Consider the following 24,988-nt stretch of genomic DNA (forward strand, 5'->3'; position numbering starts at 1 on the left):
CACCGGGCCGGCCCCTCCAGACACTTCTGAATACAGAGAACTACTGCTTGAGCAACATTAACCAAAGCATCCGTTTGTATACATTTTTTTGGCACCCCCACTATACAAGGTTGGACAATTAAGATCGCGAACTCATCCTAGAAAAAGTACTACATACCTTATTGTTGAATATCACTATGGTCACCTTTGAAGTACTCCCCTTGAGAAGCTATGCACTGATGCCAGTGCCTAGTCCATCCTTCAAAGCAACTTTGGATCTCTTCTTGAATGGCTGTCAGAGCTGTTGTCATATTACCCTTCATGTCCTGAATGGCATCAAAATGTCTTCCTTTTTCCTTTATTTTCGGGTAAAAAAAGAGGTCACTGGGGGCAAGATCAGGTGAGTAAGGAGGGTGTTCCAATACAGTTATTTGTTCACTGGCTAAAAACTCCCTCACAGACAGTGCTGTGTGAGCTGGTGCATTGTCGTGATGCAAGAGCCATGAATTGTTGGCGAAAAGTTCAGGTCGTCTAACTTTTTCACACAGCCTTTTCATCACTTCCAAATAGTAAACGTTGTTAACTGTTTATCCAGTTGGTACAAATTCATAATGAATAATCCCTCTGACATCATAAAAGATAGCAACATTGTTCTCGAACTTAATTATCAGACTATATATACATATATACTTCATAAGTTCGCCATTCTAACCATTTCGAAGTATACCATTGCATTGAGTGGCATTAATCACATTCACAATGTTTACCACTGTCATGACTTAATTATTTTTAATGGACATTTATATTCATTGATCTGTCAATGTAGCAGGCCCCATATTAAATTCTGGGGATTACATGTTAAACAAAAATGGACGTGATCTGTGCCTTAACGTGCCTTCATGGACCACGGGTGGGAGGTGTTTTATTTTTTCCTTTCCCATCAGATAACGGCAGTCTTTATTTATACGGGGAGGAATGCAGGGTTGACAGGGACAGAGGCTATACCGCAAAAGTCCGGGAGCAGCGCCGGGTATGGGCGGTCTTCCAACGCCAATTCCAGAGTCAGAGGTATGCCAGGTCTCTGCGCCCCCGACGGGGCGGGGCTGATGATAGGGCGGGGCGGAGAAGGGATGGGAGGGGCTTGGGTGCTCTGGGGCGGGGCCTGAGCTGGAGTTGGAGTGGGTAGGGACGGAAGAGCTGGGGGCGGAGCCTGTGCGGAGCAGAAGAGCTGCCAGCCGGCGGGTGGTGGTGACTCGCTCTGCCGGGACCCCGGCCTGCAGCGGACGCCGGCCCGGCTCTTTGGTGGCGGTGGCCTAAGTGGGATGCGGTTGACGCGGAAACGGCTCTGCTCGTTTCTCATCGCCCTCTACTGCCTCTTCTCCCTCTACGCCGCATACCACGTCTTTTTCGGGCGCCGCCGCCGGGCATCGGCCGCGTCTCTGCAGAGCCTCCGGAAGGGGGCGGCCCCGGTGCGGGAGAGGCGCGGCCGAGGTAGGACAAGGGTTGGCGGCCTCGGTCCCCGGCTGCGCGACCCGACTCGGATTTGCGGGGAGATAAGGGCCGGGCGGAGCCCAGCAGTGCGGCCGGGATCTCGCTCTTGGTCCGGGAATGTCGCTGTGGTGGCCGGTATTGCTCCCGGGCCCTGGGGTGCGCTTTACCTCCGCCTGCTCCCTTTCACCTGCCCTGCGCTCGCAATCCTCGCCCGACTCCCACACGCTCTGCCCACTTCCTACCCCCAAAGCTGACAGCTCGCCCACCTTTAAAATTTGTCTTAAATATCCAAGACATTCACACAAAATGCCTCAGATTCGCGGAAATGTCACTGGGTTAAACACATCTGTTTCCATATTGAAACAAAGAGCCTCCTCTAAATGCAATGATTTCGGAAACCCAGGGCCTTTACCTCCAAATCCTGGACCCCTGTCCTGTATTTTGACCTGTGCCAAGATCTGTCTCAGACTCATCTCTCCCTTTTTGCAGAATTTTAGCACAATAGTATCTAAACCTGTTGGACGCTTTACATTCTGAAGTCGTTTTTATGTATAGGTTACGTGTATATATACAATCTATAAAGAAATGTAAAAGTTACACTTGTAACTTGATACATATTATCCAGTTATTTTAGAAGGTTTTTGTTTGGGAAAGATAATTTTGTGTTAACATTTTTATCTCTGAGATCTTTCAGAGTAAAGGACTAGTAAAAATTAGATTCTGATACCCTTTTTTCCTTAATGTGTGTGTTTAAATTCAGTTCAAAATTCAGTTGCTTTACCTCTTAGGTTGAAATTAGAGCTCCCTAACATCTAATTTAAATGGCTTGGATTTATCTACAACGCCAGATCTACCTTACTGATAAACACTGTTACTCTCTTTAAAACACAGAGCAATCTACTTTGGGAAGTGAAGAATGGAATCCTTGGGAAGGAGATGAAAAAAATGAGCAACAACACAGATTTAAAACTAGCTTTCAAATATTAAATAAATCCACAAAAGGGAAAGCAGACTTCCGAGTACAAATCTGGGGCAAAGCTGCCATTGGTAAGTTACTGTGTAGAGCTTAGACATGTAAAAAGCATGTCTAATGTACTTTATTCTTTTAACAATTCATTTTAATACATTTATAGTTTATTTCATCATTTGTTAAGGTATCATGATACATTTTTTTTTTTTTTTAGTTTTTTCAATATCCTTTCTGTTAAGCAACATCTATGTAAATACACATGCACACACATATTCTATTGTTGGTCTTTAGCTGAGCACAGCTTTATTTGTATATACAAAGTGTGTGCAGACCTCAATATAGTTAAATACCTATGTCAACTGAAGTTTCATGAATCTGTGTTTATTGGATACTTGATACACAAGTATAAGATGTGCCACTGCCCTTGATGGCCAAACAAGTCTGGGAACCATTGAAGTAAACAAAATTCATTGTCAATGTCCAAGAAGGGGACATAGTATATAGTTGATTAAACTTTATTGCCCACAAAAACGTTTTGCACTAAGTATCATGAAAGTCTAGCATACCAAGTTATATATTATGCTCAGTTAGAGAATGGAACCCTCGATTCTTAGAAGAATCAGAAAGAATTTAGTGAATTAGAAGGGGCTTTATTTGGCCTTTAAACATGAGTTGGATTTATATGTTCAGTAAGGGGTATAGATAGAAAGTACCAGATGAGAGGAAAGTGAAAAGAGGATAAAGCCTGGCCCATGCTGTTTCATAAATTCATTCACACTTATAAGCAAAAATGCATCCTTGAAGATTTCTACCAACCTCTAAATTTCAGGTACCCAGCCAGGCCTCCAGTTGTCAAGTTCTAACAATTTTTTTTCTTTATAAAATCTCTAATATTAATTCCTTCTTTCAAATTACCATTTCCCCATTCTAGTTTTTAATTAAATATACATCTTGACAGGTTTTCATATTTCCAGGCTTGTCTCTTTTTAATCCTATAAGCACAAAGTGGCCATTTGAGTTTTATCAAACACTACTTTCATACAACCTGTTCCCCAAGCACAGTCATAGGGTATCAGTTATAAACATTGCTATTTAAAAAGGGAGAAAATGGAAGTAAAACTGAGTCACTGGTCCAAGCAATTTTGAAATCCAGCCAGGCAAACTCCATTAGGTTTTAAGGGCTGGGAATAATCTGTGGCTCGAAACTTTGCTTCTGGCCTTTCAGCTGTGCCCTTGGAGTCATTCTTCCTTTTTCATGAAGGGTAGCATGTGTTTTCAGAGCAGTTTTATCAGCCTGTTTCCTGCAGATGGGATAGGGAATCCAACAGCTTTCTTTCATTTCACCCTCTCTCAGTCCCTTATAGTCCAAGCTGGCAGTGTTTCTGCTGGTATACGTTCTCAAGAACCTTGTGGGTCTTCTGTGTATGTCACAAGGATTCACTGCATTAGACAAGAGCTCTACCACCATTCTTTCCTGGGTAATCCCATCTCTATTTCTGGTTTCTGCTAAGATTACTGAAGGAGATCGGTAAATTATACCTTCAGAGAGCCCTCTATGCAACTAAATATTATTATCTTTTTATTTTTCTGAGTCACTAGCCTAAGGATATCCAGTCACATCCTTGGCCTTCTCTCCAGAGCATTCTTTCCTGGCAGTGAATCTCCTAAATTTTCACCTTTTTGCAATCTGAATAGGCTGAGAATTTCCCAAATCAAGTACGGGTTCTTTTTTACTTAACAGTTCTTCTCTCAATCTCTCTTTCCTCTCACGTTTTACTATAATCAGCAAGAAGAAACCAGGCCACAGCTTCAGCACTTTGCTTGGAAATCTCTTCAGCTAAATATCCAAGTTTATTGTTTACAAGTTCTGCTTTCCACGTAATTGTAGGACACAATTCAGCTAAGCTTTCTGCCGCTATACAGTAATGTGCCACTTAGCAGCAGGGATACGTCGTACAAAATGTGTCATTAGGCAATTTTGTCCTTGTGGGAACAGTGTAGAGTATACTTACACAAACCTAGATGGCATAGCCGACTACTGTAAATGTATGTGCTACAGTGTTATGTGACTAAGAGCACAGTAGGCGTCTTTACATCAGCATCACCACAAACACATGAGTAACACATTGCACGGTGACTACTCCATGGTTAGGCATAGGAATTTTTCAGCTCTATTATAATCTAGTGGGACCACCATCACACGCAGTCCATTGTTGACTGAAATGTCATTATGTGGTACGTGACTATATAATAAGAATCTTTTCTCCAGTTTCTAATAACATGTTAACTCGTTTCCTGAGCCCTCATCAGCAACACTTTTAACATGCATATTTCTACAAACAGTCTGCTTATTCTCTAAGAATGCTGTGCTGCCAACTTTTTTGCAAATTCTCACTAGCTGAGTCATTAGCATCTAAATTTCTACCTACAATTGGTTCAAGACAATCTAATCTAGGCTTTTTAAAAATCATACTTCTCAAAATGCTTCCAGCCTCTTTCCACTACCTAACTCTAAAGCCACTTCCAGAATTTTGAATACTTGTTACATTAGTATCCCATTTCCAGGTACAAATAATTTATAACTACATAATCTGTAGTTTCCTATAGCTGATACAACCTATTCCTGAAAATATAGTGGCTTAAAACAACACAAATTTATTATATTAGATTTCTGAAGGCAGAAGTCTGAAATGTGTCCAGAGGGCTGTATTCCTTTTGGAGGCTTAGAGGAGAATCCATCGCCTTGCCTTTTACAGCTTCTAGAGGCCACTGCATTCCTTGACTCATGGCCCCTTTACTATAGTAAAGGACTTACTGTTGTAATTTACCGTGTTTCCCCGGAAATAAGACCTTATTATAGTAAAATAAGACTGGGTCTTATATTAATTTTTGCTCCGAAAGACGCAGTAGAGCTGATTGTCCGGCTAGGTCTTATTTCCGGGGAAACACGGTACATAGTACTGTAACACACTTCAGGATAAAATAGGTAGTAAAGGTCCAGTGATAGAGTTTTCTCAAATTTAGAGTAAGAGATTATTAACCCATATTTTCCCACATGTTATACTGACAACCTTTGAGTTCTGTCTCATATAATAGCGGCCATGCTGATGGTTTTGAGCTATTGCTTGGTAGCACTGCCTGCCAAGGGACCAAAGAGGAGAAATAAAATCTGGTTTCATAGTCAAATGATATAAAAGAACAGAACTTAAACTCATCCGACACATCCGAGTAGATCAGACAGTAAATGTTTTTCTGTTTTTTATTACCAGGTTTGTATCTCTGGGAGCATATTTTTGAAGGCTTACTTGAGCCCACTGATGTGACCGCTCAGTGGAGAGAAGGAAATTCAATTGTAGGAAGAACACATTACAGGTATTAATCGTACAACATTAACCTTTGATGTGTTGCCATACAATGTTTTATGTAAATCCTGGAAAGAAAATCTATTCATAGAAAATATTTCCCCTTCAACTTGTTGTGAAGAATAGAGAAATAAATCTCATGAATATATGTTCATAGTTAAAGCTTACCTTGAACATTTTCTTACGAAATTGGAGTATAAAATACTCCTTCTTTTTGAATCATATGTCTTTAATTTTTATCAAAGCATTTCTGATTATAGAGAAAAACTCATGTTCCAGATTTTGTAACATTTCATTATTGATGAGCATTTAACATTTCGTACCTTGGAGGAATAATATGTAAACTTAAAAATATTTTCATTTTTCTCTTTCATATAATAGTTATGTTCACATATTTTTTATAATAGGTGATATCAAAGCTATTGCTATGACTTTTGAATTTTTTTATCAAACCATTTCATATATAAGTTCTATCATAATTTAATGATACAGATTACCATTCTACTATACTACTCAGAAATCTTTTTTTAGACTTAATAAAACCAATGTATCATTAAGACTTTTTGAGCTTTTATTTTTATAAAACTTTTATCTATGACTGTATATTTTCTAACTATTTTTAATAGAATTAAGATTTTATTTACCAAAATTGTGATAATTTTATCATATGAAATTGTGATAATTTTATTTATAAATTTATGTATCAGTTGAAATCAGAGTTCACACATCTCAGAGCATTGCCAGTTGTTTGCTGTAATGTGACCAAATCTATATTGTGTTATTTTTATATGAAAGAATGCTATTTTCTATTAGATTTTGCTTTTTATTGAAATAAAAATACAAATAATTAAAAATGCTTATTTCATACGACAATTATATTATTAGGGGGAAAACTGTGAACCAAAGATTCTGGTTTATATTAGGATTCCATTTCTTTCTTACAGAAATCAAGAGGAAAAGTTATACGTAGTTAATCTCAATTCTATTTGAATTTTCACTGCTATTTAATTATTTACACACACTTGAAAAGCAATTTCATTGCATGACTCTTTTCAAAGTAATCATTTACTTAAAAAGTAAACAGGTTTTTCAAATCATCACTGGTAATGATTATTTTCACTTTCATCTCTAGGTTTCTATCGATCTAATCCCATTCAAGAGCTTATACATAGTCCTAAACTTACAACAGTTAGATTAGGGTGTTTGAAAGTAAGTGTGTATTATGCCTATAAATATAATATTTTGGTTTTTAAAAAGTAAATGTGTAATGGGTATGAGTCTAATAGTTCTACCCATAATATATAGAATTTTCAGAAAAATTCTTAAAAATTCATAGAGAAGTTAGTATATACTGTTACTATAATGATAGCAAAGGATTTGAGCAAGCAGCATTAATTCCCAAAAGAAAATCTTCCCCTCTGAAATTTTTACCGCAGATTTTATATTATAATCAAATAGCAATGCTGTTTTCTCTTAGGATTTAAGAGAATTGTGTATTCAAAGAAGTTCACTATTGTGGAAGATTTTTTTTAAACAACTTATTAAAATTTTAGGCTCATGAAAAGTAGTATACCTAATTTATTTATCCAAAATGAGTACTTTTATGGAATTGCAAGTTTTGAGTTGAATTCACCTACGTGGGTACTAACTACTTAAATGTTTTTACACGTTCATCCTTATTTGACCAAAAGTGAATCAGAAGTAATGGGTCACTGTGAAGAAATGGAAAGCGTTTCTAAGTACTATCGGGATACTTGTTATAAATAAGTATAAATACATTTTGTTTAAATAAACCTGTTAGTTTAGAAGAGCTTAAACGGTTGATCCAGCTCGTGAACGCTGGTTCTTACCAATTCGTAGTTCCAACGAATGTAAGCCAGTACACTAAGTAAATAACTCAGAATGGAACTGGAACCATCAGTCAGTCCACATGCTTATATTGACTTGACCAGCACATTCTTTTCATATAGGCAGGCTACAGTTGATACCCAATTATTTGAGGGTTGTTTGATTAAACATGGAATCAAAATATGGGCTTTAACTATATGTAGCACTTCCAAACTCCACGTGTTTCTGAAGGGAATAAAGGACTCATTGTTCACTACTGAATCAGAAACATGCTTCGTCTGTGCTCAGGGTATGAATACTCGTACATGAACACGTGTGGGGCACACAACTTCTGAGTAAGCCTGATGCAGCCCTATCACCTCTTGGGAGTGTAGCAGTGCGATTGAGTTGTTAAGAGCACAGACTCTGCAGCCAAACTATCTCAGTTCAAATTCCAGCTTTACCTCTTACTAGCTGTCTGAGGTTGGGCAAGTGAGTTTCTTCTCTGTGCCTGGATTTCCTTAAGTTTAAATAAGGAAAATATAGTTTCTATTTCACAGGATTGTTTTGAAGATTAAATGCATTAATAGATGTATAGTGCTTAGAATAGTCTCTGCACACAGTAATCACAATAGAAGTCTTATTGTTATTTTAATATTTTTACTATTATTTAGAAAGGTGGTGGGGTGGGTGAGGCCAGGAACAAATCTGAGAAATCTTTTTGGGCAAAATTATCAGAATTTAGGGGTTATTAGATGCGAAGATGAGAACAAGAAATGAATCTCATAACTCCCTGGTTACTAGCTTGCATGACAGGTTAGCTGGTGTGCAGTCAAGACAGAAAATACAGGAAGAGGAGCAGGTTTGTCCACTCTTCTGGCCCACTGCACAACACTGCCTGACCTTCTCTTTCTCAGCAGACAACACTGCCTCCTATTTCTTCAAGAAAATTGAATATATCCATAATTATCTCCCTTAACTAGTTCCTCTAACATTTCCCTACAGGATCTCTCTGATCCCTCGCCTAACCTTATCTCTTTCCTCAGCTCTCAGGGAGGTGATGTCCACGGTTCATGGTTAGCTCTCTAAACGCGTGCATGCCTTCTGCCTCTTCCAAGACCTTGCTCCATCAGTTACTTCCTTCGTCTCCTTTATCTTCAGCTTTCACTTGTTGCTGCTTTCTCACCTTCTCATTTGAACTTTCTAGAGTTGTCTACACTCATTATCACCACTTTCTTGTTTACTTCTTAACCCACTGCAGTTTGACCAACACACCTCCCGACACACAAACTATCTGAATCTTGCAGGATTTTTTAACTCCTAATTTTCTTTACCTAAATCTGTGCTTCCGAGACTGTGTACTGAGGCCTCCTGGGACACCACATACTATTTTCAGTATTATCTGTGGCAAACACAGTTATACTTCACATCTGTCAGACACCATACAAATTGCTAGCTTAAGGTAGTTCATGGTTTCAACATTAGATCACCCTACATTCATTTCAGTGATGTCATACCTTTGTGAAGCTGTATTTTCCATGCTTGCTGTGAAAAACAGGTGAAAGAGGCAATGGCAGTGGCAGTGTTACTCTGATTCTGAGATTTGGGAAGTTGTGTAGCACTCAACAGGTGCACACATTCCTTTGTAAGTATTTGTGGTTAGTTAAGAATGAAATAGGAATTTTTTTTCTTTCAGTGTAGTATATGTATTATTTTTTTAAGTGGCTTCTAAGCTGTTGGAACATAAATACTTACTAAGTTGTTTGGACCTAACAACTTATAAAACTGAACCATTACTCGTTTATTTTGGCTTGGGAGACACTGAAAAAAATTACTAAACATTGAAGGTACTGGAACCAAGAATGTTTGGGAACCTCTGATCTACACCTTAGCTCCACAGTATTGACCCTATCTGTGGCTTTCACCATCACCTGAACACGGCCTGGAGGTCTGGAAAGCCAGTTAGTCAGAGTGGAAGGGCCAACATGCCTGCTACTAGAATGTAAGAGCACTCTATAAAATGGAGCTGTGGAGATTCCAAGATGGGTCAAATGTGCTCTGAATGAATCATACTTCCTTTTTGTTAATTTGTGTGGATCAAAAATTTAGCAGTATTTCTTTCACATGAAAGTGACATTTGAGATTATTTACTGTACTATTTTATTTTAATACATGAACTGCAACCAAGTATTACAACACTTATAGCTCCCAAATTAATGGCATATGAACAAAAGTTTTGCAATGTCCACCTAAGTCAATACTGTGGGAAAACTTTCTGGTCTGTTGTTTTTTTTCCTGTACAAATACAGCATATTTCCAGTTACACACTCTTGAATCACAAGCTTAACTGCTTCTCTGCCTTTGTTCATACTGCTTATATTTCCTGGAATACATTTCAACCTGTACCTTCTTTTCCTGAATCCCCTTTCACTGGAACTACCTTAGCAATTTTATTCTCTATCACTTAATATAGTATTTAATATGTACTCTCATGATAATATTTATTGTACTATAAAACACTGGACAAAGTGTTTATTATCTATTGTATGCTTACATAAAGTGATGATGGACACACATCATTTGAAAAATGCGTTATGCCTTAAACTTATATCAAAGATAGGCAATAACAAATAACGATATATCTTTCAGGGCATAGTTAGAGAATCATGGTATTATTAGATGCTCTTATTATAAACTATCCTGATAAACATTTTTAGGCATATTCATGTCTTGTTAAAAATCAAAATGAAATATTATTAGATAATTATCAGTGTTATCCATAGTAAAATGTTTAATGTCCTTTAAAAAATAACACAAAAGTTTGTACGGTACACTTTAAAATAGTTTGGGCATATGATCTGTATGGGCTTAATGTCAAATAACTAAGTTTGAGTCCCATCTCTGCCATTGCCTATCTCATGTCGACTAGCTTTATGCAAGTCACGTAACCTCTCTCAAGGTTTTCATTTCTTCCTTCATAAAGTTGACCTCGGATGGGGAAGGACAACTGGAATGGTTCTCGTGCTCTAGGGATTGTAGTGGCCTATCATTCTAAAGGAATGTATTTGTATACTACCAATAATAAGTATTTTAAGTCTGTCGCAACTATCATCATTTCTAAAGCGTTTTCTAGCCCCTCTGCTCCTGCAGGTTCTCTTAAATTACTAAACAATCACTGAATCATTGGCCACCTACAATGCCAGGTTCTGTCCAAGGCAAGGTCGAAACGCAGTTCTGATCCCTGTAGGTTATTATCATTGTAGAATAATGTTATAAAATCCGTGCGGTACATATATCCAGAAACAAAATATATATTTAGGTTTTGTGTTTTAACTAGTACCTATTAACTCTGTTATTTGTTAACCAAGTAAGTTGTCATGGGAACAACTTAAACCCTATAGTTAAGACAGAGCTGGTTCAAATCTCAATGTTGCCATCACAGGTTATACAATTTAAGCCTGATTTCTCAAATGCAAAACGGGGGATTAAGTTACTCTGTAGAGTTGTTGTGGAGGTTAAATGATAATCTATGCAAAATGCCTATGTATCATGTATGTAAAAGGCACTTAATAATTGTTAGTGTTTATCCCCAACGATAACAAACAATAAAAGTGATATTTCAGCATACTAAAAGATTCTAGCAGGTTATAAAGAAATGGTTTAGCAGGTTGTAAAGAATCCAGGACTGTTGTGACTAATTTTAAGATACAGTCAATGATGTTTTTATATTTAATACATATTAGATAAAAATATTTCAGTGGTATTGGTTGTTCTGAGCAGCACATTGTATGAAAATATGAATTATGAAACATTCCTATTCCTTTTATGATAGTTTTTTAATACCATAAAGAACAGAGTAATACAACAGATTCTCATTTACCCACCACCCAGAACTAACAAATTCCAGCTCTCTTTCATATTTGCTTCAGATATGTAACTTTTCTCTTAAAAGAATTAAATATTTCCAATAAAAGTGAAGCTCTCTTTGTACTGTTTTCCCCGTCCCTTTCCTCAGAAGCAGCCACTGTCATGAATTTGGTGTGTATCCTATCATTCACATTTTTATGTTTATGTTTATATTAGATATATAAACATAAATTATATTTTTCTGTATTTGCTTTCAAATTTATACATAATTGTCATATTTATGAGTGTTCTACCTTTTGCTTTTTTCCTTAACACTGTACTTTTGAGTCTTAACCTTCATGGGATGTTTATAATGCCATTCTCCATTTCTCAATTCATCAACACGTTCTCATCCATTGATTCAGACACTTCAGTCAGATGGAGAGTAGAATAGCAGCTCACACCATGAAAGGAGTGGGATCTCCTGGCTTAAACATCTTTCCAGTATGAACTACACAGGTTCACACTATTCATCTGTATTTCTTTGTTTAACAGCTCAAAAGTTGAGCCAGCACTTATTCTAAATGTAGTTGGGGAAAAAAAAAGCTACCACATTTCTGATTATCATATGCAAATTGATCTCTCTGCAACCAAAGCTTCCCATTAATTTACAGCGATCATCCAGACTTGTTCAAAAGAACTTGTATTATAGAGATAATGTTTCTGAAAAGAATATGGATTAAATCTTGTAGATTTTATATAAAATGATTAAAAACTTTTGGTGCCAAATACTTTTGTTCTTTTTTTTGATGATCTCTTGTTTTGTTTTGTTGTTTTGTTTTTAACAGCTTCATCACTGGTCCAGCTGTAGTCCCAGGGTACTTCTCCGTTGATGTGAATAATGTGGTACTCGTATTGAACGGAAGAGAAAAAGGAAAGGTCTTTTATGCCACCCAGTGGTTACTTTATGCACAAAATTTAGTACAAACTCAAAAACTCCAGCATCTTGCTGTTGTTTTGCTTGGAAATGAACATTGTAATAATGAATGGATAAACCAATTCCTCAAAAGAAATGGAGGCTTTGTGGAGCTGCTTTTCATAATATATGACAGCCCCTGGATTAATGACATGGATATTTTTCAATGGCCTTTAGGAGTAGCAACGTAAGTACAAAATATGATACATGTTTCTAGACTCTAAGACCTGAATGTCAGAATCAGAAAGATTGTTTTTTAAATTTTCAATAAATTTGAGGCCATTGAGACCAGGTACACTCTTTTCCATGGGCAAAAATATGGTATGGTCTCATGCTTCAGTAACAAGAATGATGTTTTAGAGTATTTAAGCCTTTTATGAGGGCAGTTGTGTTATTTTTTGTGTTTTAAAACTCCGAGGCATAGGATAAAGTTTTAAGTTTATCAGAATTACCTTAAAGAGATGCTTAACAAAGGATAGCAGATAGATCTTCTTAAAACAATTATGATAGTCTCTATAATTAACAGTTTAAAAAACAAAATCTTCCTTTAAAGGCAATATTAAATCAGGAACACATTGTATCCATGGGCTTGGGAGCATTATAACATGCTCAGATCTGCCACTAAGACTGGTTGGATTTGCACAAATTTCTATTAAAAAGATGAATTAATTAATAACTAACGTTTTTCAGTTTGTCATATATATATAAAGTCTTTCTATAAAATGGAAAACTTCGTTTTTTATCTTTCTGTTAATAGGGTTTTTAATTAAGAGTAAGTTGGCTTTAAGATGAGTTGCTACTAGTACATAAGCTTCCCGATGACAGGGATTTTGGTCTCCTTTTGTTCACTACTTTACCTTTATCTGCAGAGCCTAAACCAGTGCCTGCACAGAGTAGGCACTCAGTAAATAATTGTTGAATGGACAAATTGTGAAAAAGCTCACTAACATGATGTCTGAATCAGATGTTCATTATTTCATAACTGATAACGAGGTATGACCTTAGAATGCTGCCCAGTTGGCTACACAAATATCACCAGAGAAACACATTAATAAAACATACTCCCTGGCCTACCACTGCAGTCTTCTGATTCAGTAGGTTTGGGGTCGGCCAGGCAAAATGGTTGATATTAGGTATAGCCAGGTTTAAGACCTGAAAAGTCTATCCCTGGAGTACACTTCGTATTTGTAAAATGTTTGAAACCAAAAAAAATTACTTTTCACAGTAATATGACCTAATTTATGAATACAGTACAAATGTCTGTGTAATTCTGGTATTGTTGGACTCGGCCAATATCTCTGTTATAGATCAGTGGTTCTCAACCAGGGGCAGCTTTTCCCCCAGGAGACATTTGGCAATGTCGAGCTATTTTGGATCGTTGTAAGTGGAGGGAGGAGATGTGACACTGAATCTGGTAGACAGAGGCCAGGGAGGCTGCTCAGTAGCCTGCAATGTAGAGGACAGCCTCCGTGGCAAAGAATTTTCTGGCCTAAAGTGGCAGTGATGCCGAGGGGGAGAAAACCTACTACAGAGCAACTGTTATATAAAGGTTTGCTCTTACATGAAGGTTGTATTTCAGGCACACAATTTGATTTCTGTTATTTCCAAATGCCCATAAGAATGGTCCAGTTGCAACCAGCCTCTCCTGTATGGCACGCAAGGTTTTGTGTTTTTTTTTAATCTACTGGAATTAGATTTGGAATTGGAGTTCTTTGCTGTAGCGATATGTATTCTGTAACCTTTCCATCACCTGGCTAAAACATTGATTAAATCATGATCATTATGAATGTAGATTATTTATACTTTGAAGGTCTGGAATTCAACCTGCCTTACAACTAGGTGTCTAATAAAAGTTGAAGAATACAAAAAACAAAGCACTTTAGGCACATAATCTCTATAGCAATTTTGTAAAAGATGTCAACATCAGAATTTTTTTTTTTTTTTTAAGTCAGTAGATTCAGGGACTCTTCCAAAGTAAGCATGGAAAATTAGTTTGGGGTTGAGAAAGTCATATTTTAAATCTCTTCTTTCAATATCATCATGCTGTCTAAGATGTTGGGTTATGGAAATTTTGCCAATCCTATTGTCACATATTGTTAACTCATATGTACTTGTTTTTATAGATACAGGAATTTTCCTGTGGTGGAGGCGAGTTGGTCAATGCTGTATAATGAAAGGCCCTACTTATGTAATTTCTTAGGAACTGTTTATGAAAATTCATCCAGACAAGCACTAATGAACATTTTGAAACAAGATGGGATTGATAAGCTTTGTTGGGTTTCAGTAAGAGAACAGTAAGTTCTGTGTTTACTTGATTCATCCGTTTCATTCTCCTAATTGATATATTCATTCTCTAATCTGAGAGTTGCTTTATGTGGCAGCACAGGTTTTCCAAAGAGACATTGTTAACTCCACTGATACCAGCCTTTTCCCAGAAAGTAAGTTGGTAATTAAAGCTGTGAACAGCTTGGGTTGTATACATTTAGAACAGGAAGAATCTCTTCTAGCTATAGTCCATCTTGAAGAAGAACACTAGTAACTGTCATATGCAAATGTCAATTATTTAGGTTTCCCTAATAATATTTGTTAGTCAGACTTGACCTACAGGAGATTCTGAATACGAGTATGTCTTGGGTTCATCCCTGAAGTGTTCTGCAGACCAGTTCAGTATTCCAAGATTGGCATGGAGTACTCTTCATACCTTCAGGAACCTGGCATTACCTTGAGGACAGGAGCCACGTAGTATTCTTCTTTGAATACCTAGATCTAACATAGGATGTTGTATAAAGTAGGCAAGGCTAAAAGGGTAGTGGATGGATGGATGCGTGAGTAGGTGGGCGGGTGGATGGATGGGTGGGTGGGTGGGCAGGTGGATGGATGGGTGCGTAGGTGGGTGGGTGGATAGATGGGTAGGTGTGTGGGTGGGTGGATGGGTGGGCAGATGGGTGGATGGATGGATTTAATAGGGTTGATTTGTCCATTGTCTTACATGGTAATCATGAAACGGGTATTCATGGAGTGAAAGAAGAAATTTTGGAATTCATTTTGTTGTTAAACAAATGGAGTTTCATGTGTATGAAGCAGAGTCAGAGAACTAACAATGCCTTAAAAAATGTCCTTTGAGATCTAGAAATGTATTAATTATAAATCTAGAAAGCATAACTCCTGACTCTATCTGTGTAACCACATATATCCATTCAATCAACAAATATTTATCAAGCAACTGCTATATGCCAAAAACTATTTTTGCCATGAGCAGTGAACAGTAGTCATAAGTCCAGGCCTTCTTAGAACTTAAATGCTTGTCGGAGGAGACAAACCAGTGAAATATATTGTGTGTCAGAAGGTGATAAATGCATGTGAAACAACAGAGCAGAGGAGCGATGTAGAGAGGACTGAGGACCAGGAGCGGGACATTTGCTGTTCTAGAATGGCCAAGAAAAGCACTAGTGAGGGGACATTTAAGCACGGTCCTCAAGCAGCTGCAGCCATGAGCCTTGTGTCTACATGGGAGAAGAGTGTCCAGGCTGAGGGAAGAGCGAATGTAAAGAGCCTATGGCAGAAGTGAGCTTACCATGGTTGAGGAATCACAAGGGACAGTGTGCCTGGAACAGGATGGGTAGGGCAGTGTAAAATGACAAAGTTTAGTGTGGGAATAGAATTATTCTTATAATTCCTGTCAAACATTGGGCCAGGAGGTCGAGTAAGTGTCCTCTTTGCTTCTCATTGCTGCTTCCAGACCGTTCTCCCTTTTCCCTCCCTAAAACTTCCAGTTTTGAATCTTATGCCAGGAGACAAAACCATCCATCCATTACTCTTCCTCTTTGAAGTTATATTCTGACCCTTGGATTCATCTCCTTAATTCTTTGAAAAGTTTAGTTCCGAGCATAATCTCATTCTGTCTGACATTGCTCCAGTCTCATTTTTGGTGATTCCCAAATCTACATAGATGGTCCTTTCATTACCTTGATCTTGCAGTTCCTTCACCTCCTCTCCTCCAGTGATCTGGTCTCCAAGTGACTTTAGCTATTCACTATCATGGTACTTTCCGAGACCTTATCAGTACGATACTGCTACTTCTCCCTGATCTCAAACTCCAACACTCTCTCTGTAACCAGCATATCCTGTCATTCCAGCTTATTACCTGTAATAATCTCCTGCATTTTATCTGGGACTTACAATTCATTGTTCCTACCACCTGTTCATTGTCCTTTGCTCCCGTCATATCTTTACTCCACTTAAACTTAATAGTCAATCACGACTAGCGCCCTAGTTCCCTAATCTAGCAAACCCTAACTCCGGATAAATCCAGCTCTCTTCTCTGCACCATATCTCTACCCATGCAGCCAAACCCACTTGGAGAAAGGAACCAGTCAGTCTCACTTTAAATACATGACCCACAAGTGCCCAACATTTTCCTTGTCCATGTATGTTTCCACTCTCCTAGAAGACTGTCTTATACCTTCTTCTCTCTTCCGAACCACTCTTACCTTATGACACAATTGCTCATTTCACTGAGAATATTGGCACAGTCAGGAGAGAATATCTAGCTTCCTAACTGTACCCTTGCCCCTGTATAGTCTGTTCTTACCAGAAGAGCCAGATTGATTCTGGTAAAGCATAGATCAGTTCAGTCACCCCTCTGATCCAAAACCCGCATGACAGACGCCCTGACCTCATCTTGCCCCCACTCACTCTGCTTCAGCCACCCTGGCTTCCTGCTGTTCCGTGAACGTGCTAGGCATGAGCTGTCTCGTGGCCTTGATGCTTTCCCTGTACTCTGTTCTCCCCTCAGGTACCTACATGGTTTGCTCCCTCACCTCCAGCTCTGTGCTCAGATGCACCTGCAGTGAGACGACCTTCCCTGATCACCTATTGAAAATTGCAACCTATTGAAAATTCAGTACTCCCTTCTCACTTGTCTGCTTTATTTTTCCTCACAGCACTTGGCACCTTCTAAATAATTGTACTGACTTGACTTGGTTATTACCTGTCTCCACCACTGGAACTAGAGTATAAACTCCAGAAGGGCAGGAATGTGGAGGGTGGGGTAGAGAGAGAAGACTTGGCACTCAGAAAATATTAGCAGAATTAATACTTGTTCAGAAATGTAATGGTGACCACTGAAATTGAAAAATGTGTAGCTGTAAACTTTTCAAATTCTTAAATATTTTCAAGAATTCTTTTGGGCAAGATTTTATTTATCTTGTCTGCCTGTCATCTCTATAACAGGTTTACTATTGCCTGTAACTGCCATTAAAAAATAAAATATTTTCTTTCACAAAAGATATACTTAGTATAGTGAAAACAACAGTTGTGTTTCTCATTTTCTAGGTGGCAGCCTCAGGAAACGAATGAAAGCCTTAAGAATTACCAAGAAGCTTTACTTCAGAGTGACCTCACGTTGTGCCCAGTAGGAGTAAACACGGAATGTTACAGAATATATGAGGCTTGCTCCTATGGCTCCATTCCCGTGGTAGAAGATATAATGACAGCTGGCAGCTGTGGAAATACATCTGTTTCCCATAATGCTCCTCTGCAGTTACTCAAGTCCATGGATGCTCCCTTTATCTTTATTAAGAACTGGAAAGAACTTCCTGCTGTTCTAGAAAAAGAAAAAACTATAATTTTACAGGAAAAGATTCAAAGAAGAAAAATGTTACTTCACTGGTATCAACGCTTCAAAACAGAGCTAAAAATGAGATTTACTAACATTTTAGAAAGTTCATTTTTAATGAACAATAAAGGTTAATTATTGTCTTTTTGAGCTAAGATCTGATTTTTTAAAATCATTTTTTTTATTAGTTTCATGTGTACAAAACAATGTAATAGACATTTCACCCCTCACAAAGTGGTAACCCCCATCCCCAATCTATTGCCCCTCTGACATCATATATAATATATCTATTACAATTCCATTGTGTCTATTCCCTATGATGTACTCCATATCCTGTGACTATATATACATTAAATTATAGTTGACATACAATATTCTTCAGCTTTAGGTGTACAGCACAGTGGTCAGGCATCTACACTGTCCATGAAGTGGTCTCCGTAATAAGACGTGCCCGTCTGACACTTCTAACACTGGGGTGTGTGTGTGATTGTGTATTTATAAATGTTCTTTATGATACCCTTGTAGACCCTAGATTACGTCTGTCATGGTAACCCAGTGCTCCCTTGCTGGGCCATTCCTGTAAATGCAGTTAAAGTGTTACTCAGCTCACTTTTACAAAGGTGAATGATTCAACATTTATCAGCTCTTCTCACTATTAAACCCACTGTAGGGGAGCAGCACCGTGTAGTGGAAAGACTGGGCTCTGGAGTCAGACAAAACCTGAGCTGAAACCTCGCCTCCACGCCTACTGTCTGGGGACGTTGAGGAAGCCACCTACTTGCTCCGAGTTTTGGGTCCTGTCAATGTAAAATGGACATAATGGTACCTCATGGGGTAAGTTATAAATGTGAAGTGAAATAATGTATAAAGTACCCAATATATGTAGTAAACTCTATGTAGTAATTTCTAGTTCATTTTTTATTGCTTACTAGTTAGTAGGGCTAAATTTAAATATTTTAACACATGCTCAGTTAGAACATTTTGGGAGTAATCATGTGCTGTGTTGGGAATGTGTGTGGATGAATCTTGTAGAGTTAGACTTTTAGATAACTCACGTTTTGTTGGATCGTGTTGAGGTGGGTGCCTGGATGCAGAATTTGGTCATAATTCATACAAAACATGGACTGGGGGCAGTCAGAGCCAGAAAATTAGTGTCTAAACTCAGCAGAAGTTGTCGTTGAAGGACGGAGTAAGACTGGCCAACTCAGAGGAGCGCTTCATGCAGAGGCTGCCGGATGCTGTTGAGAGCAGTGGCTTTGATGAAGTGATTTTCATCTTCAGGTCCTTGGGCTCCTGAGAGGATGAACTTGGGCTCAATCTGTTGCTTTGTATGGCTTTTTATTTTCTCAGGAGTCCTATGGCTTAGCCTGTGAAACCAGGGTATCAGCATCATTGTTCATAATGCCTTTTGTCTCCAGGAGCTTTTTGTCTCCTCATTATATGAATGGCCATAGATACTCAACAGGTATAAGTTCCCCCACACTTTCTTGGACCTGGACCTCGCACAGGGGTCTCCACATCATCAGAAGGTCTGGCAGCCTGAATCTAAAGGATCGTACCATTGCATCATATTGAAGAATCATAGTGCCTGCCACAACCCTATTCAAGTCAAAGGAAACTGTGCCTGATAAAAGCGCCAGACAAACGGGGCCTTTTATACCATGTGTCTCTCCAGGGACACTTTATTCAAGAGCACCTTGTTGATAGGCTTCCTGATGACCCTGAACATTGGTACAAAAAATAACAACAGCAGGCCAACAGCTAGTCCAAAGCCTCTGTGCACTAGGAAATACTGAGAACCGGGGAGTCAAGTGCAGGAGCAGAACTGAATGGATGCAGTGGCGTGGGAGCTATAAGTTAGAGGTGGGCTGTGAGGGAAGCAAAGACACTACGAACAGCTCGAGAAGAGAAATCTGCCCGAGAGCTCTTGTGACGCTTCTGAATGGATTTCTGTAACTCTAATGAATTTTGAGATTGCTTTTTTATTTCCCCATTGTGTAGCTTCAGAATTATCTCCTTTCTTCAGCCTTCATCTCTCTTGGCCCCTGGTTACTTGAGCTGACATCCAAACCAAAAGAGCCAACCCAAAACAATAACCACAGGCTTCATCTTGCAGAGTCCCCGTTTTGTCTTTCCCTTGAGCAGTGGTGCTGCCAGGTCCAAGGTTATAGCACGATTCTCCTCTAACTAGGTTAAAGAAGCCTCTGCACTACATTTTACCAACAAGGCTGGATCATCTTCCAAAGAATGCTTTCTGCATTGACGTATCTGTTGCCAGCAAAGCCTTTGTAATGTCAAGACTGTGGGGCAAGACACAAGTAAATCATATCAAAAGAAATTTTCTAATGTCCTCCACTATCCTTTCTTACCATATGGAGGTTGTGGGTAACTTACTAAGAGGCCAATTCTAAGCTATCAGTTGCCTCTAGAACTAGTTGGAAATCTGCCTTCAGAGTTCTGGTAGTCTGCTTACAAAGTTGGAATCCTAAAGTTTGAAGCTCCATAAACTATCAAGGTCAGAATTCAAAGCTTCACTGAAGCAGAAACACGGTTTGAGACCAGTGCTGGGTAGGACTGGACTATTACAGGTTCCTTTTCTGTCAGCACCAGAGAATTTTCCATCTCAGTAAGTAGCCAGGCAGCAGAATGCAATCATATATTAAATATTTTGTAACATACACCATGTACCAGGAACTTACCTAAATGTTCAGAATTTTAAAAAACTAGCTCTGTCCACGAGGGCTCACAGCCAGATGGGAGAGACAACTACACAGATAATTACAGCATATTTGTGCTAAGAATTCCAGTATCTGTATTTACTAAGAGCTATGGGAATTCAGAAAAAAACCTGTTCGTCCAGGAGTAAAACTTCCAGATTTGTCTTGAGTTGAATTTAAAGGATAAATAGATTTGGTGGCATCTTTCAGTATCGGCAAAGGGACATTGGGGCAGCATTTTTTTCCCTCTGAAAATCAGCTGGGCCTGAGCCCTCCCAAGTGCACCGGTTGAGGAGGAAACTAAGGCACCTGGGATGGTTACAGGCTACTCAGGTGAGCTCCCTCTAGCTGCACAGTCACTGACCTGCAGACAAAGGCTTTCTGTCATCTCCATCCGTCAGGATGGGTTCACAGAGGGGATCACTGAAAACCGCTCCTCTGCGGTGGTAGTTCTTGAGTATTCTCGGAGGGAATCAAGATCCCACTTTCTTCAAGTTGTCTGGCATATGACTATGTGTCACTGGTCCTAAAATGACTCTTATAGCTCCATTTAGGTACCTTTCGTGTAACATGAAACTAAACTATATTAAACTGTATTAAACATATAACTAAAACTGTGTTCATTACCTTCCTCTTCCAAGACACACACACACGCAACCTATTTCCACTCAAATCTCCTTAATCTCAGTGAATGGTGCACTAACCATGCGATTTCTCAAACTGGAATCTGTAAATTCCTATTTATTCCTCCCTATCCCTCCATTTAATCACCAAGTTCTGTACTCTTACTGCTCTTCAAATTCATATTTGGTTTAGGCAAATTTTCTAAATAAAATAATCTTTTTCAGGTAGCAAATTTCTACTGCAGAAATAATATAATGTTACTGAGACTAATAACAAATTTAGGAAAATATGGATGAAGTATCGTGTAGAAATCCTTACCTGTGAGATATTTGATAACTAAAATAATGTGAGATTGAATTGGCAAACAGAACTTCTGAATATAAAATTTAATATGGTATCAACCATTTCTAATATAGTCCTTATCACAAGAAAAGAAGTTATTTGTAACTATGTGAAGACGGATGTTAACTACACTTATTATCGTGATCATTTCCCGGTACATCCAAATATCAAATCATTATGCTGTACACCTAAAACTAATGTACTGTTATGTCAATTATTCCGCAATAAAAATAATAATAATTTCTACTATAAGTCCTCCATAAATTTGGAACTACTTAAATGTCTAATGAAAATTAGATTTCACAGATATCACCAATTATTGATACTTAGGCATTAATTATATTTATTACCAAGAAAAAAGTAAATTAAAACATACTAAGGGCTATACTTATTTTGTTGAAGTAAGCCAATTAGGCAAAAATGTATCTGTGTTTTATACACTCCAGTGGCATTATTTTCTATAGCAGAAATACAGATATTTTTAGAAGTTACCAGTCAAAAGGAAAGTTATTTCTTTGTGACTTGCAATTTCAGCCCCCAAGAGTCCTACATTTATGCTAGAAGTGAAGCTGCTACCACAGCAGCCACCACAGGGGAAATTATGGTCTGGGCTGTTCAGTTGCCAGGATGTATTTTTGTTGAAATCATTTTATTGCATTGATTCTTATGTGTCCTCTTTTTCACTGTTAAAATAACTTTTTCAAAAAGGAGTAAATTGTGCAAGTGAATATAGTACTTGTTTTACAGTCTGATGTGTGACTGTGGCAAAACTAAAACACTCGTTTAACAAATACCAGTTGAACACCTACTGTGTTGCTAAGCAGTGGACCCACAGAGTCTATGAATTAATTTCACTGTCGGCCTTTGAATTTTAGTCTGTAATGTTTGGGGGGAAAAAATCACAAATTAAGCACTTGGAAATATTCTCAGATGCTGCAGCCTTTGTCCTTTATTCTCTACACTACATGTTTGTCTCTTTCATTATAACAGTGATTATACGTTTTATCAACCCCAATGCAACTGATAGATTCTCAGACTGTTTAATGAGAGAAGTTAGTCAAGCAAGCTACCGTTGGTCAATCGGTCAAAATATCCAGATGGCTAAAACAACGTGGTATTTAAACTTATCTTGGATTCAACCATGATTTCTACAGTCTGTCTTGCTTAAAATGGACTTTAATTGCTTTAACTATATTGCCTTATTTACCTTTCTGAAATGAAAATGGAAAATAATTATTGCAGCTTACCTTACACCTACAGTAAAGACTTGTTTTTGAAAACCACATAACATAAAAGGAATCCCCCAGCCAGGCAGGAGGGGGCCTCCTCAAACCTCTCATAACGTCCCTAACCCCTTTCCAGGAAGGTTCAGTTTGGGCCTCTATTTCTAAAGTGTCCCTTGTTTGTTTTGTCTCTTTTTGATTTGCTCTTCTTTTGTAATCTATTGTTTGAGACACTTGATTTGTTTAAAGCTTTTAAAAACTTACTAAAAACAAACAGGAAATATGATAATACATCAACTCAGAAGCAGGTTTCTAACTGCTTTTGATACTTTATTCATTATTGTTCCTTACCTTTCGCTAAAACTCCAGCTGGGATTTGTTTTAGTTGCATCAAAACTCATTTTCTTCCTTTTGCTAAGATACACTGCCTGTCTTGTCTTCATTCAAACTTGATATTTTGCTCATCATAGACTCCTTTGCATTTTGACATTTAAAAAAATTTTTGTGTGAAAATACAACTCATCTTGATTGTTTTAAAAAAATATTGCATGAAAATACCACTCATCTTGATTACTGAGTAGTTTGAAACCCCAGTGAATTTTGCACCCAAGGAGAGAGTGCCTCGTTCCCATCACCCTCATCCTGGCCCTGATAACACCCAACCTCAGCATCTTAGGATCTTACAACAAGTATTTATTTCTTGTTCACATCTCATTGGGGTTACATATCAGCTGCAAACTCAGATGGGCTCAGCTGGGCTCTTCTCAACTTGGCTGCACATGTCTTCTCTTTCCAGAACCCAAGATGAAGTAGCCTCTGTCTGGGATATTCTATTCTCATGGTGGAGGATGAGGAGAAGGGTATCGTAGTCAGCTTGGGCTGCCATAACAAAATAGCACAGAATGGGGGGCTTAAACAACAGACATTTATTTATTTCTCACAGTTCTGGAGGCTGGAAGCCCAAGATCAGATTGCCAGTATGGTCAGGGCCAGGAGAGCTCTCTGCCTGGCTTACCGATGGCCACCATCTCACTCTGTCCTCACATGGCAGAGAGAGAATGAGGTCCAGTCTCTCCCTCTTCTTATAAGGACTCCAGTCCCATTATGGGAATCCACCTCGGGACTTCACCTAAACCTAGTTACCTCCCAAAGGCCTCACCTCCAAATATTGAGGGTTAAGGCTTCAAAATATAAATTTGGGTGAATAGAAACATTCAGTCCACAGCAAAGGGGCAATTACTGACATAAACTGTGATAAGCTGTGCCCTTTGTCTTCAAGCTTCTGCCCAGAACTGGCATCTTGTCACTTTGCCCGTGTTCCTTTGGTCAAAGCAGTCACAGGGCCAACCCAAAGGGGTGAGATGTATATTCTGTCTTGTGAAAGAAAGAAAATATTTGGAACAACAATCCAATTTAGCACTCTATTTGGCTAAAACCTGAACCCTGAGATACATGGTGTTGGACTCCTGGAGCCCATTCACAACCATTCAGGTTCTGCTCTCCTGAGCACATAGGATTGCATTCAGTGCCCCCATTTAAACGTGGGTGTAGCTATGTGGTTTCTTTTGCTTGATAGAGTGTTGTGGAAGTCATGTTTCATTTCCAAGCAGAAGCTCTAAGAGAGAATGCACAATTGACTTGAGTCCCTTTTTCTACCTCATCAGTTGTGAAAGGTTTTGTGAAGAGTAACCTCAGTCAGCCTGTGTCTCTGAGTGAGCACAAACCCTCTGACAGCCGGCATTGAACATGGAGAATGAGATGGATCAACTTGTATGAGATTTGAGGGTTGTTAGTTGTAGCAGCATAACCTAGCCCATCCTGACTAGTGCATTTGACTTCGGAGGGTGGTACCCCTTCTTACGCATTTGCATTTCTAGGAAATAGAAGATAATCACTCTTCCCTCATAGGTTAGACCAGTGGTTGTAAAAACTAGGGGGTGAAAAAGTCTGATAAGAAACAGTAGATTTAGGTGTGTGTGTGTGGGGGGGGGTTGGTTGTAGGTGAAACAAGTGA

General features: G+C 38.5%; 1 protein-coding gene across 2 annotated transcripts; it reads left to right on the forward strand.

The window, feature by feature from the left end:
- The first annotated feature begins 1,296 nt into the window (after window positions 1–1,296).
- RXYLT1 (ribitol xylosyltransferase 1) lies at window positions 1,297–21,386 on the forward strand. 2 transcript variants are annotated; one of them, XM_033118103.1, is made up of 7 exons: window positions 1,297–1,470; window positions 2,362–2,517; window positions 5,710–5,812; window positions 12,324–12,638; window positions 14,575–14,745; window positions 17,786–18,198; window positions 18,739–21,386. In XM_033118103.1, the coding sequence occupies exons 1-7, from the start codon at window positions 1,302–1,304 to the stop codon at window positions 18,795–18,797; spliced, it is 1,386 nt and encodes a 461-aa protein (XP_032973994.1). In that variant the 5' UTR covers window positions 1,297–1,301; the 3' UTR covers window positions 18,798–21,386. The 2 variants fall into 2 exon arrangements, with proteins under 2 accessions (XP_032973994.1, XP_032973995.1); XM_033118104.1 differs by lacking the exon at window positions 14,575–14,745.
- The last annotated feature ends 3,602 nt before the right edge of the window (window positions 21,387–24,988 follow it).

This window comes from Rhinolophus ferrumequinum, chromosome 10, assembly GCF_004115265.2.
Source record: "Rhinolophus ferrumequinum isolate MPI-CBG mRhiFer1 chromosome 10, mRhiFer1_v1.p, whole genome shotgun sequence".
Classification (NCBI taxonomy): domain Eukaryota; kingdom Metazoa; phylum Chordata; class Mammalia; order Chiroptera; family Rhinolophidae; genus Rhinolophus; species Rhinolophus ferrumequinum.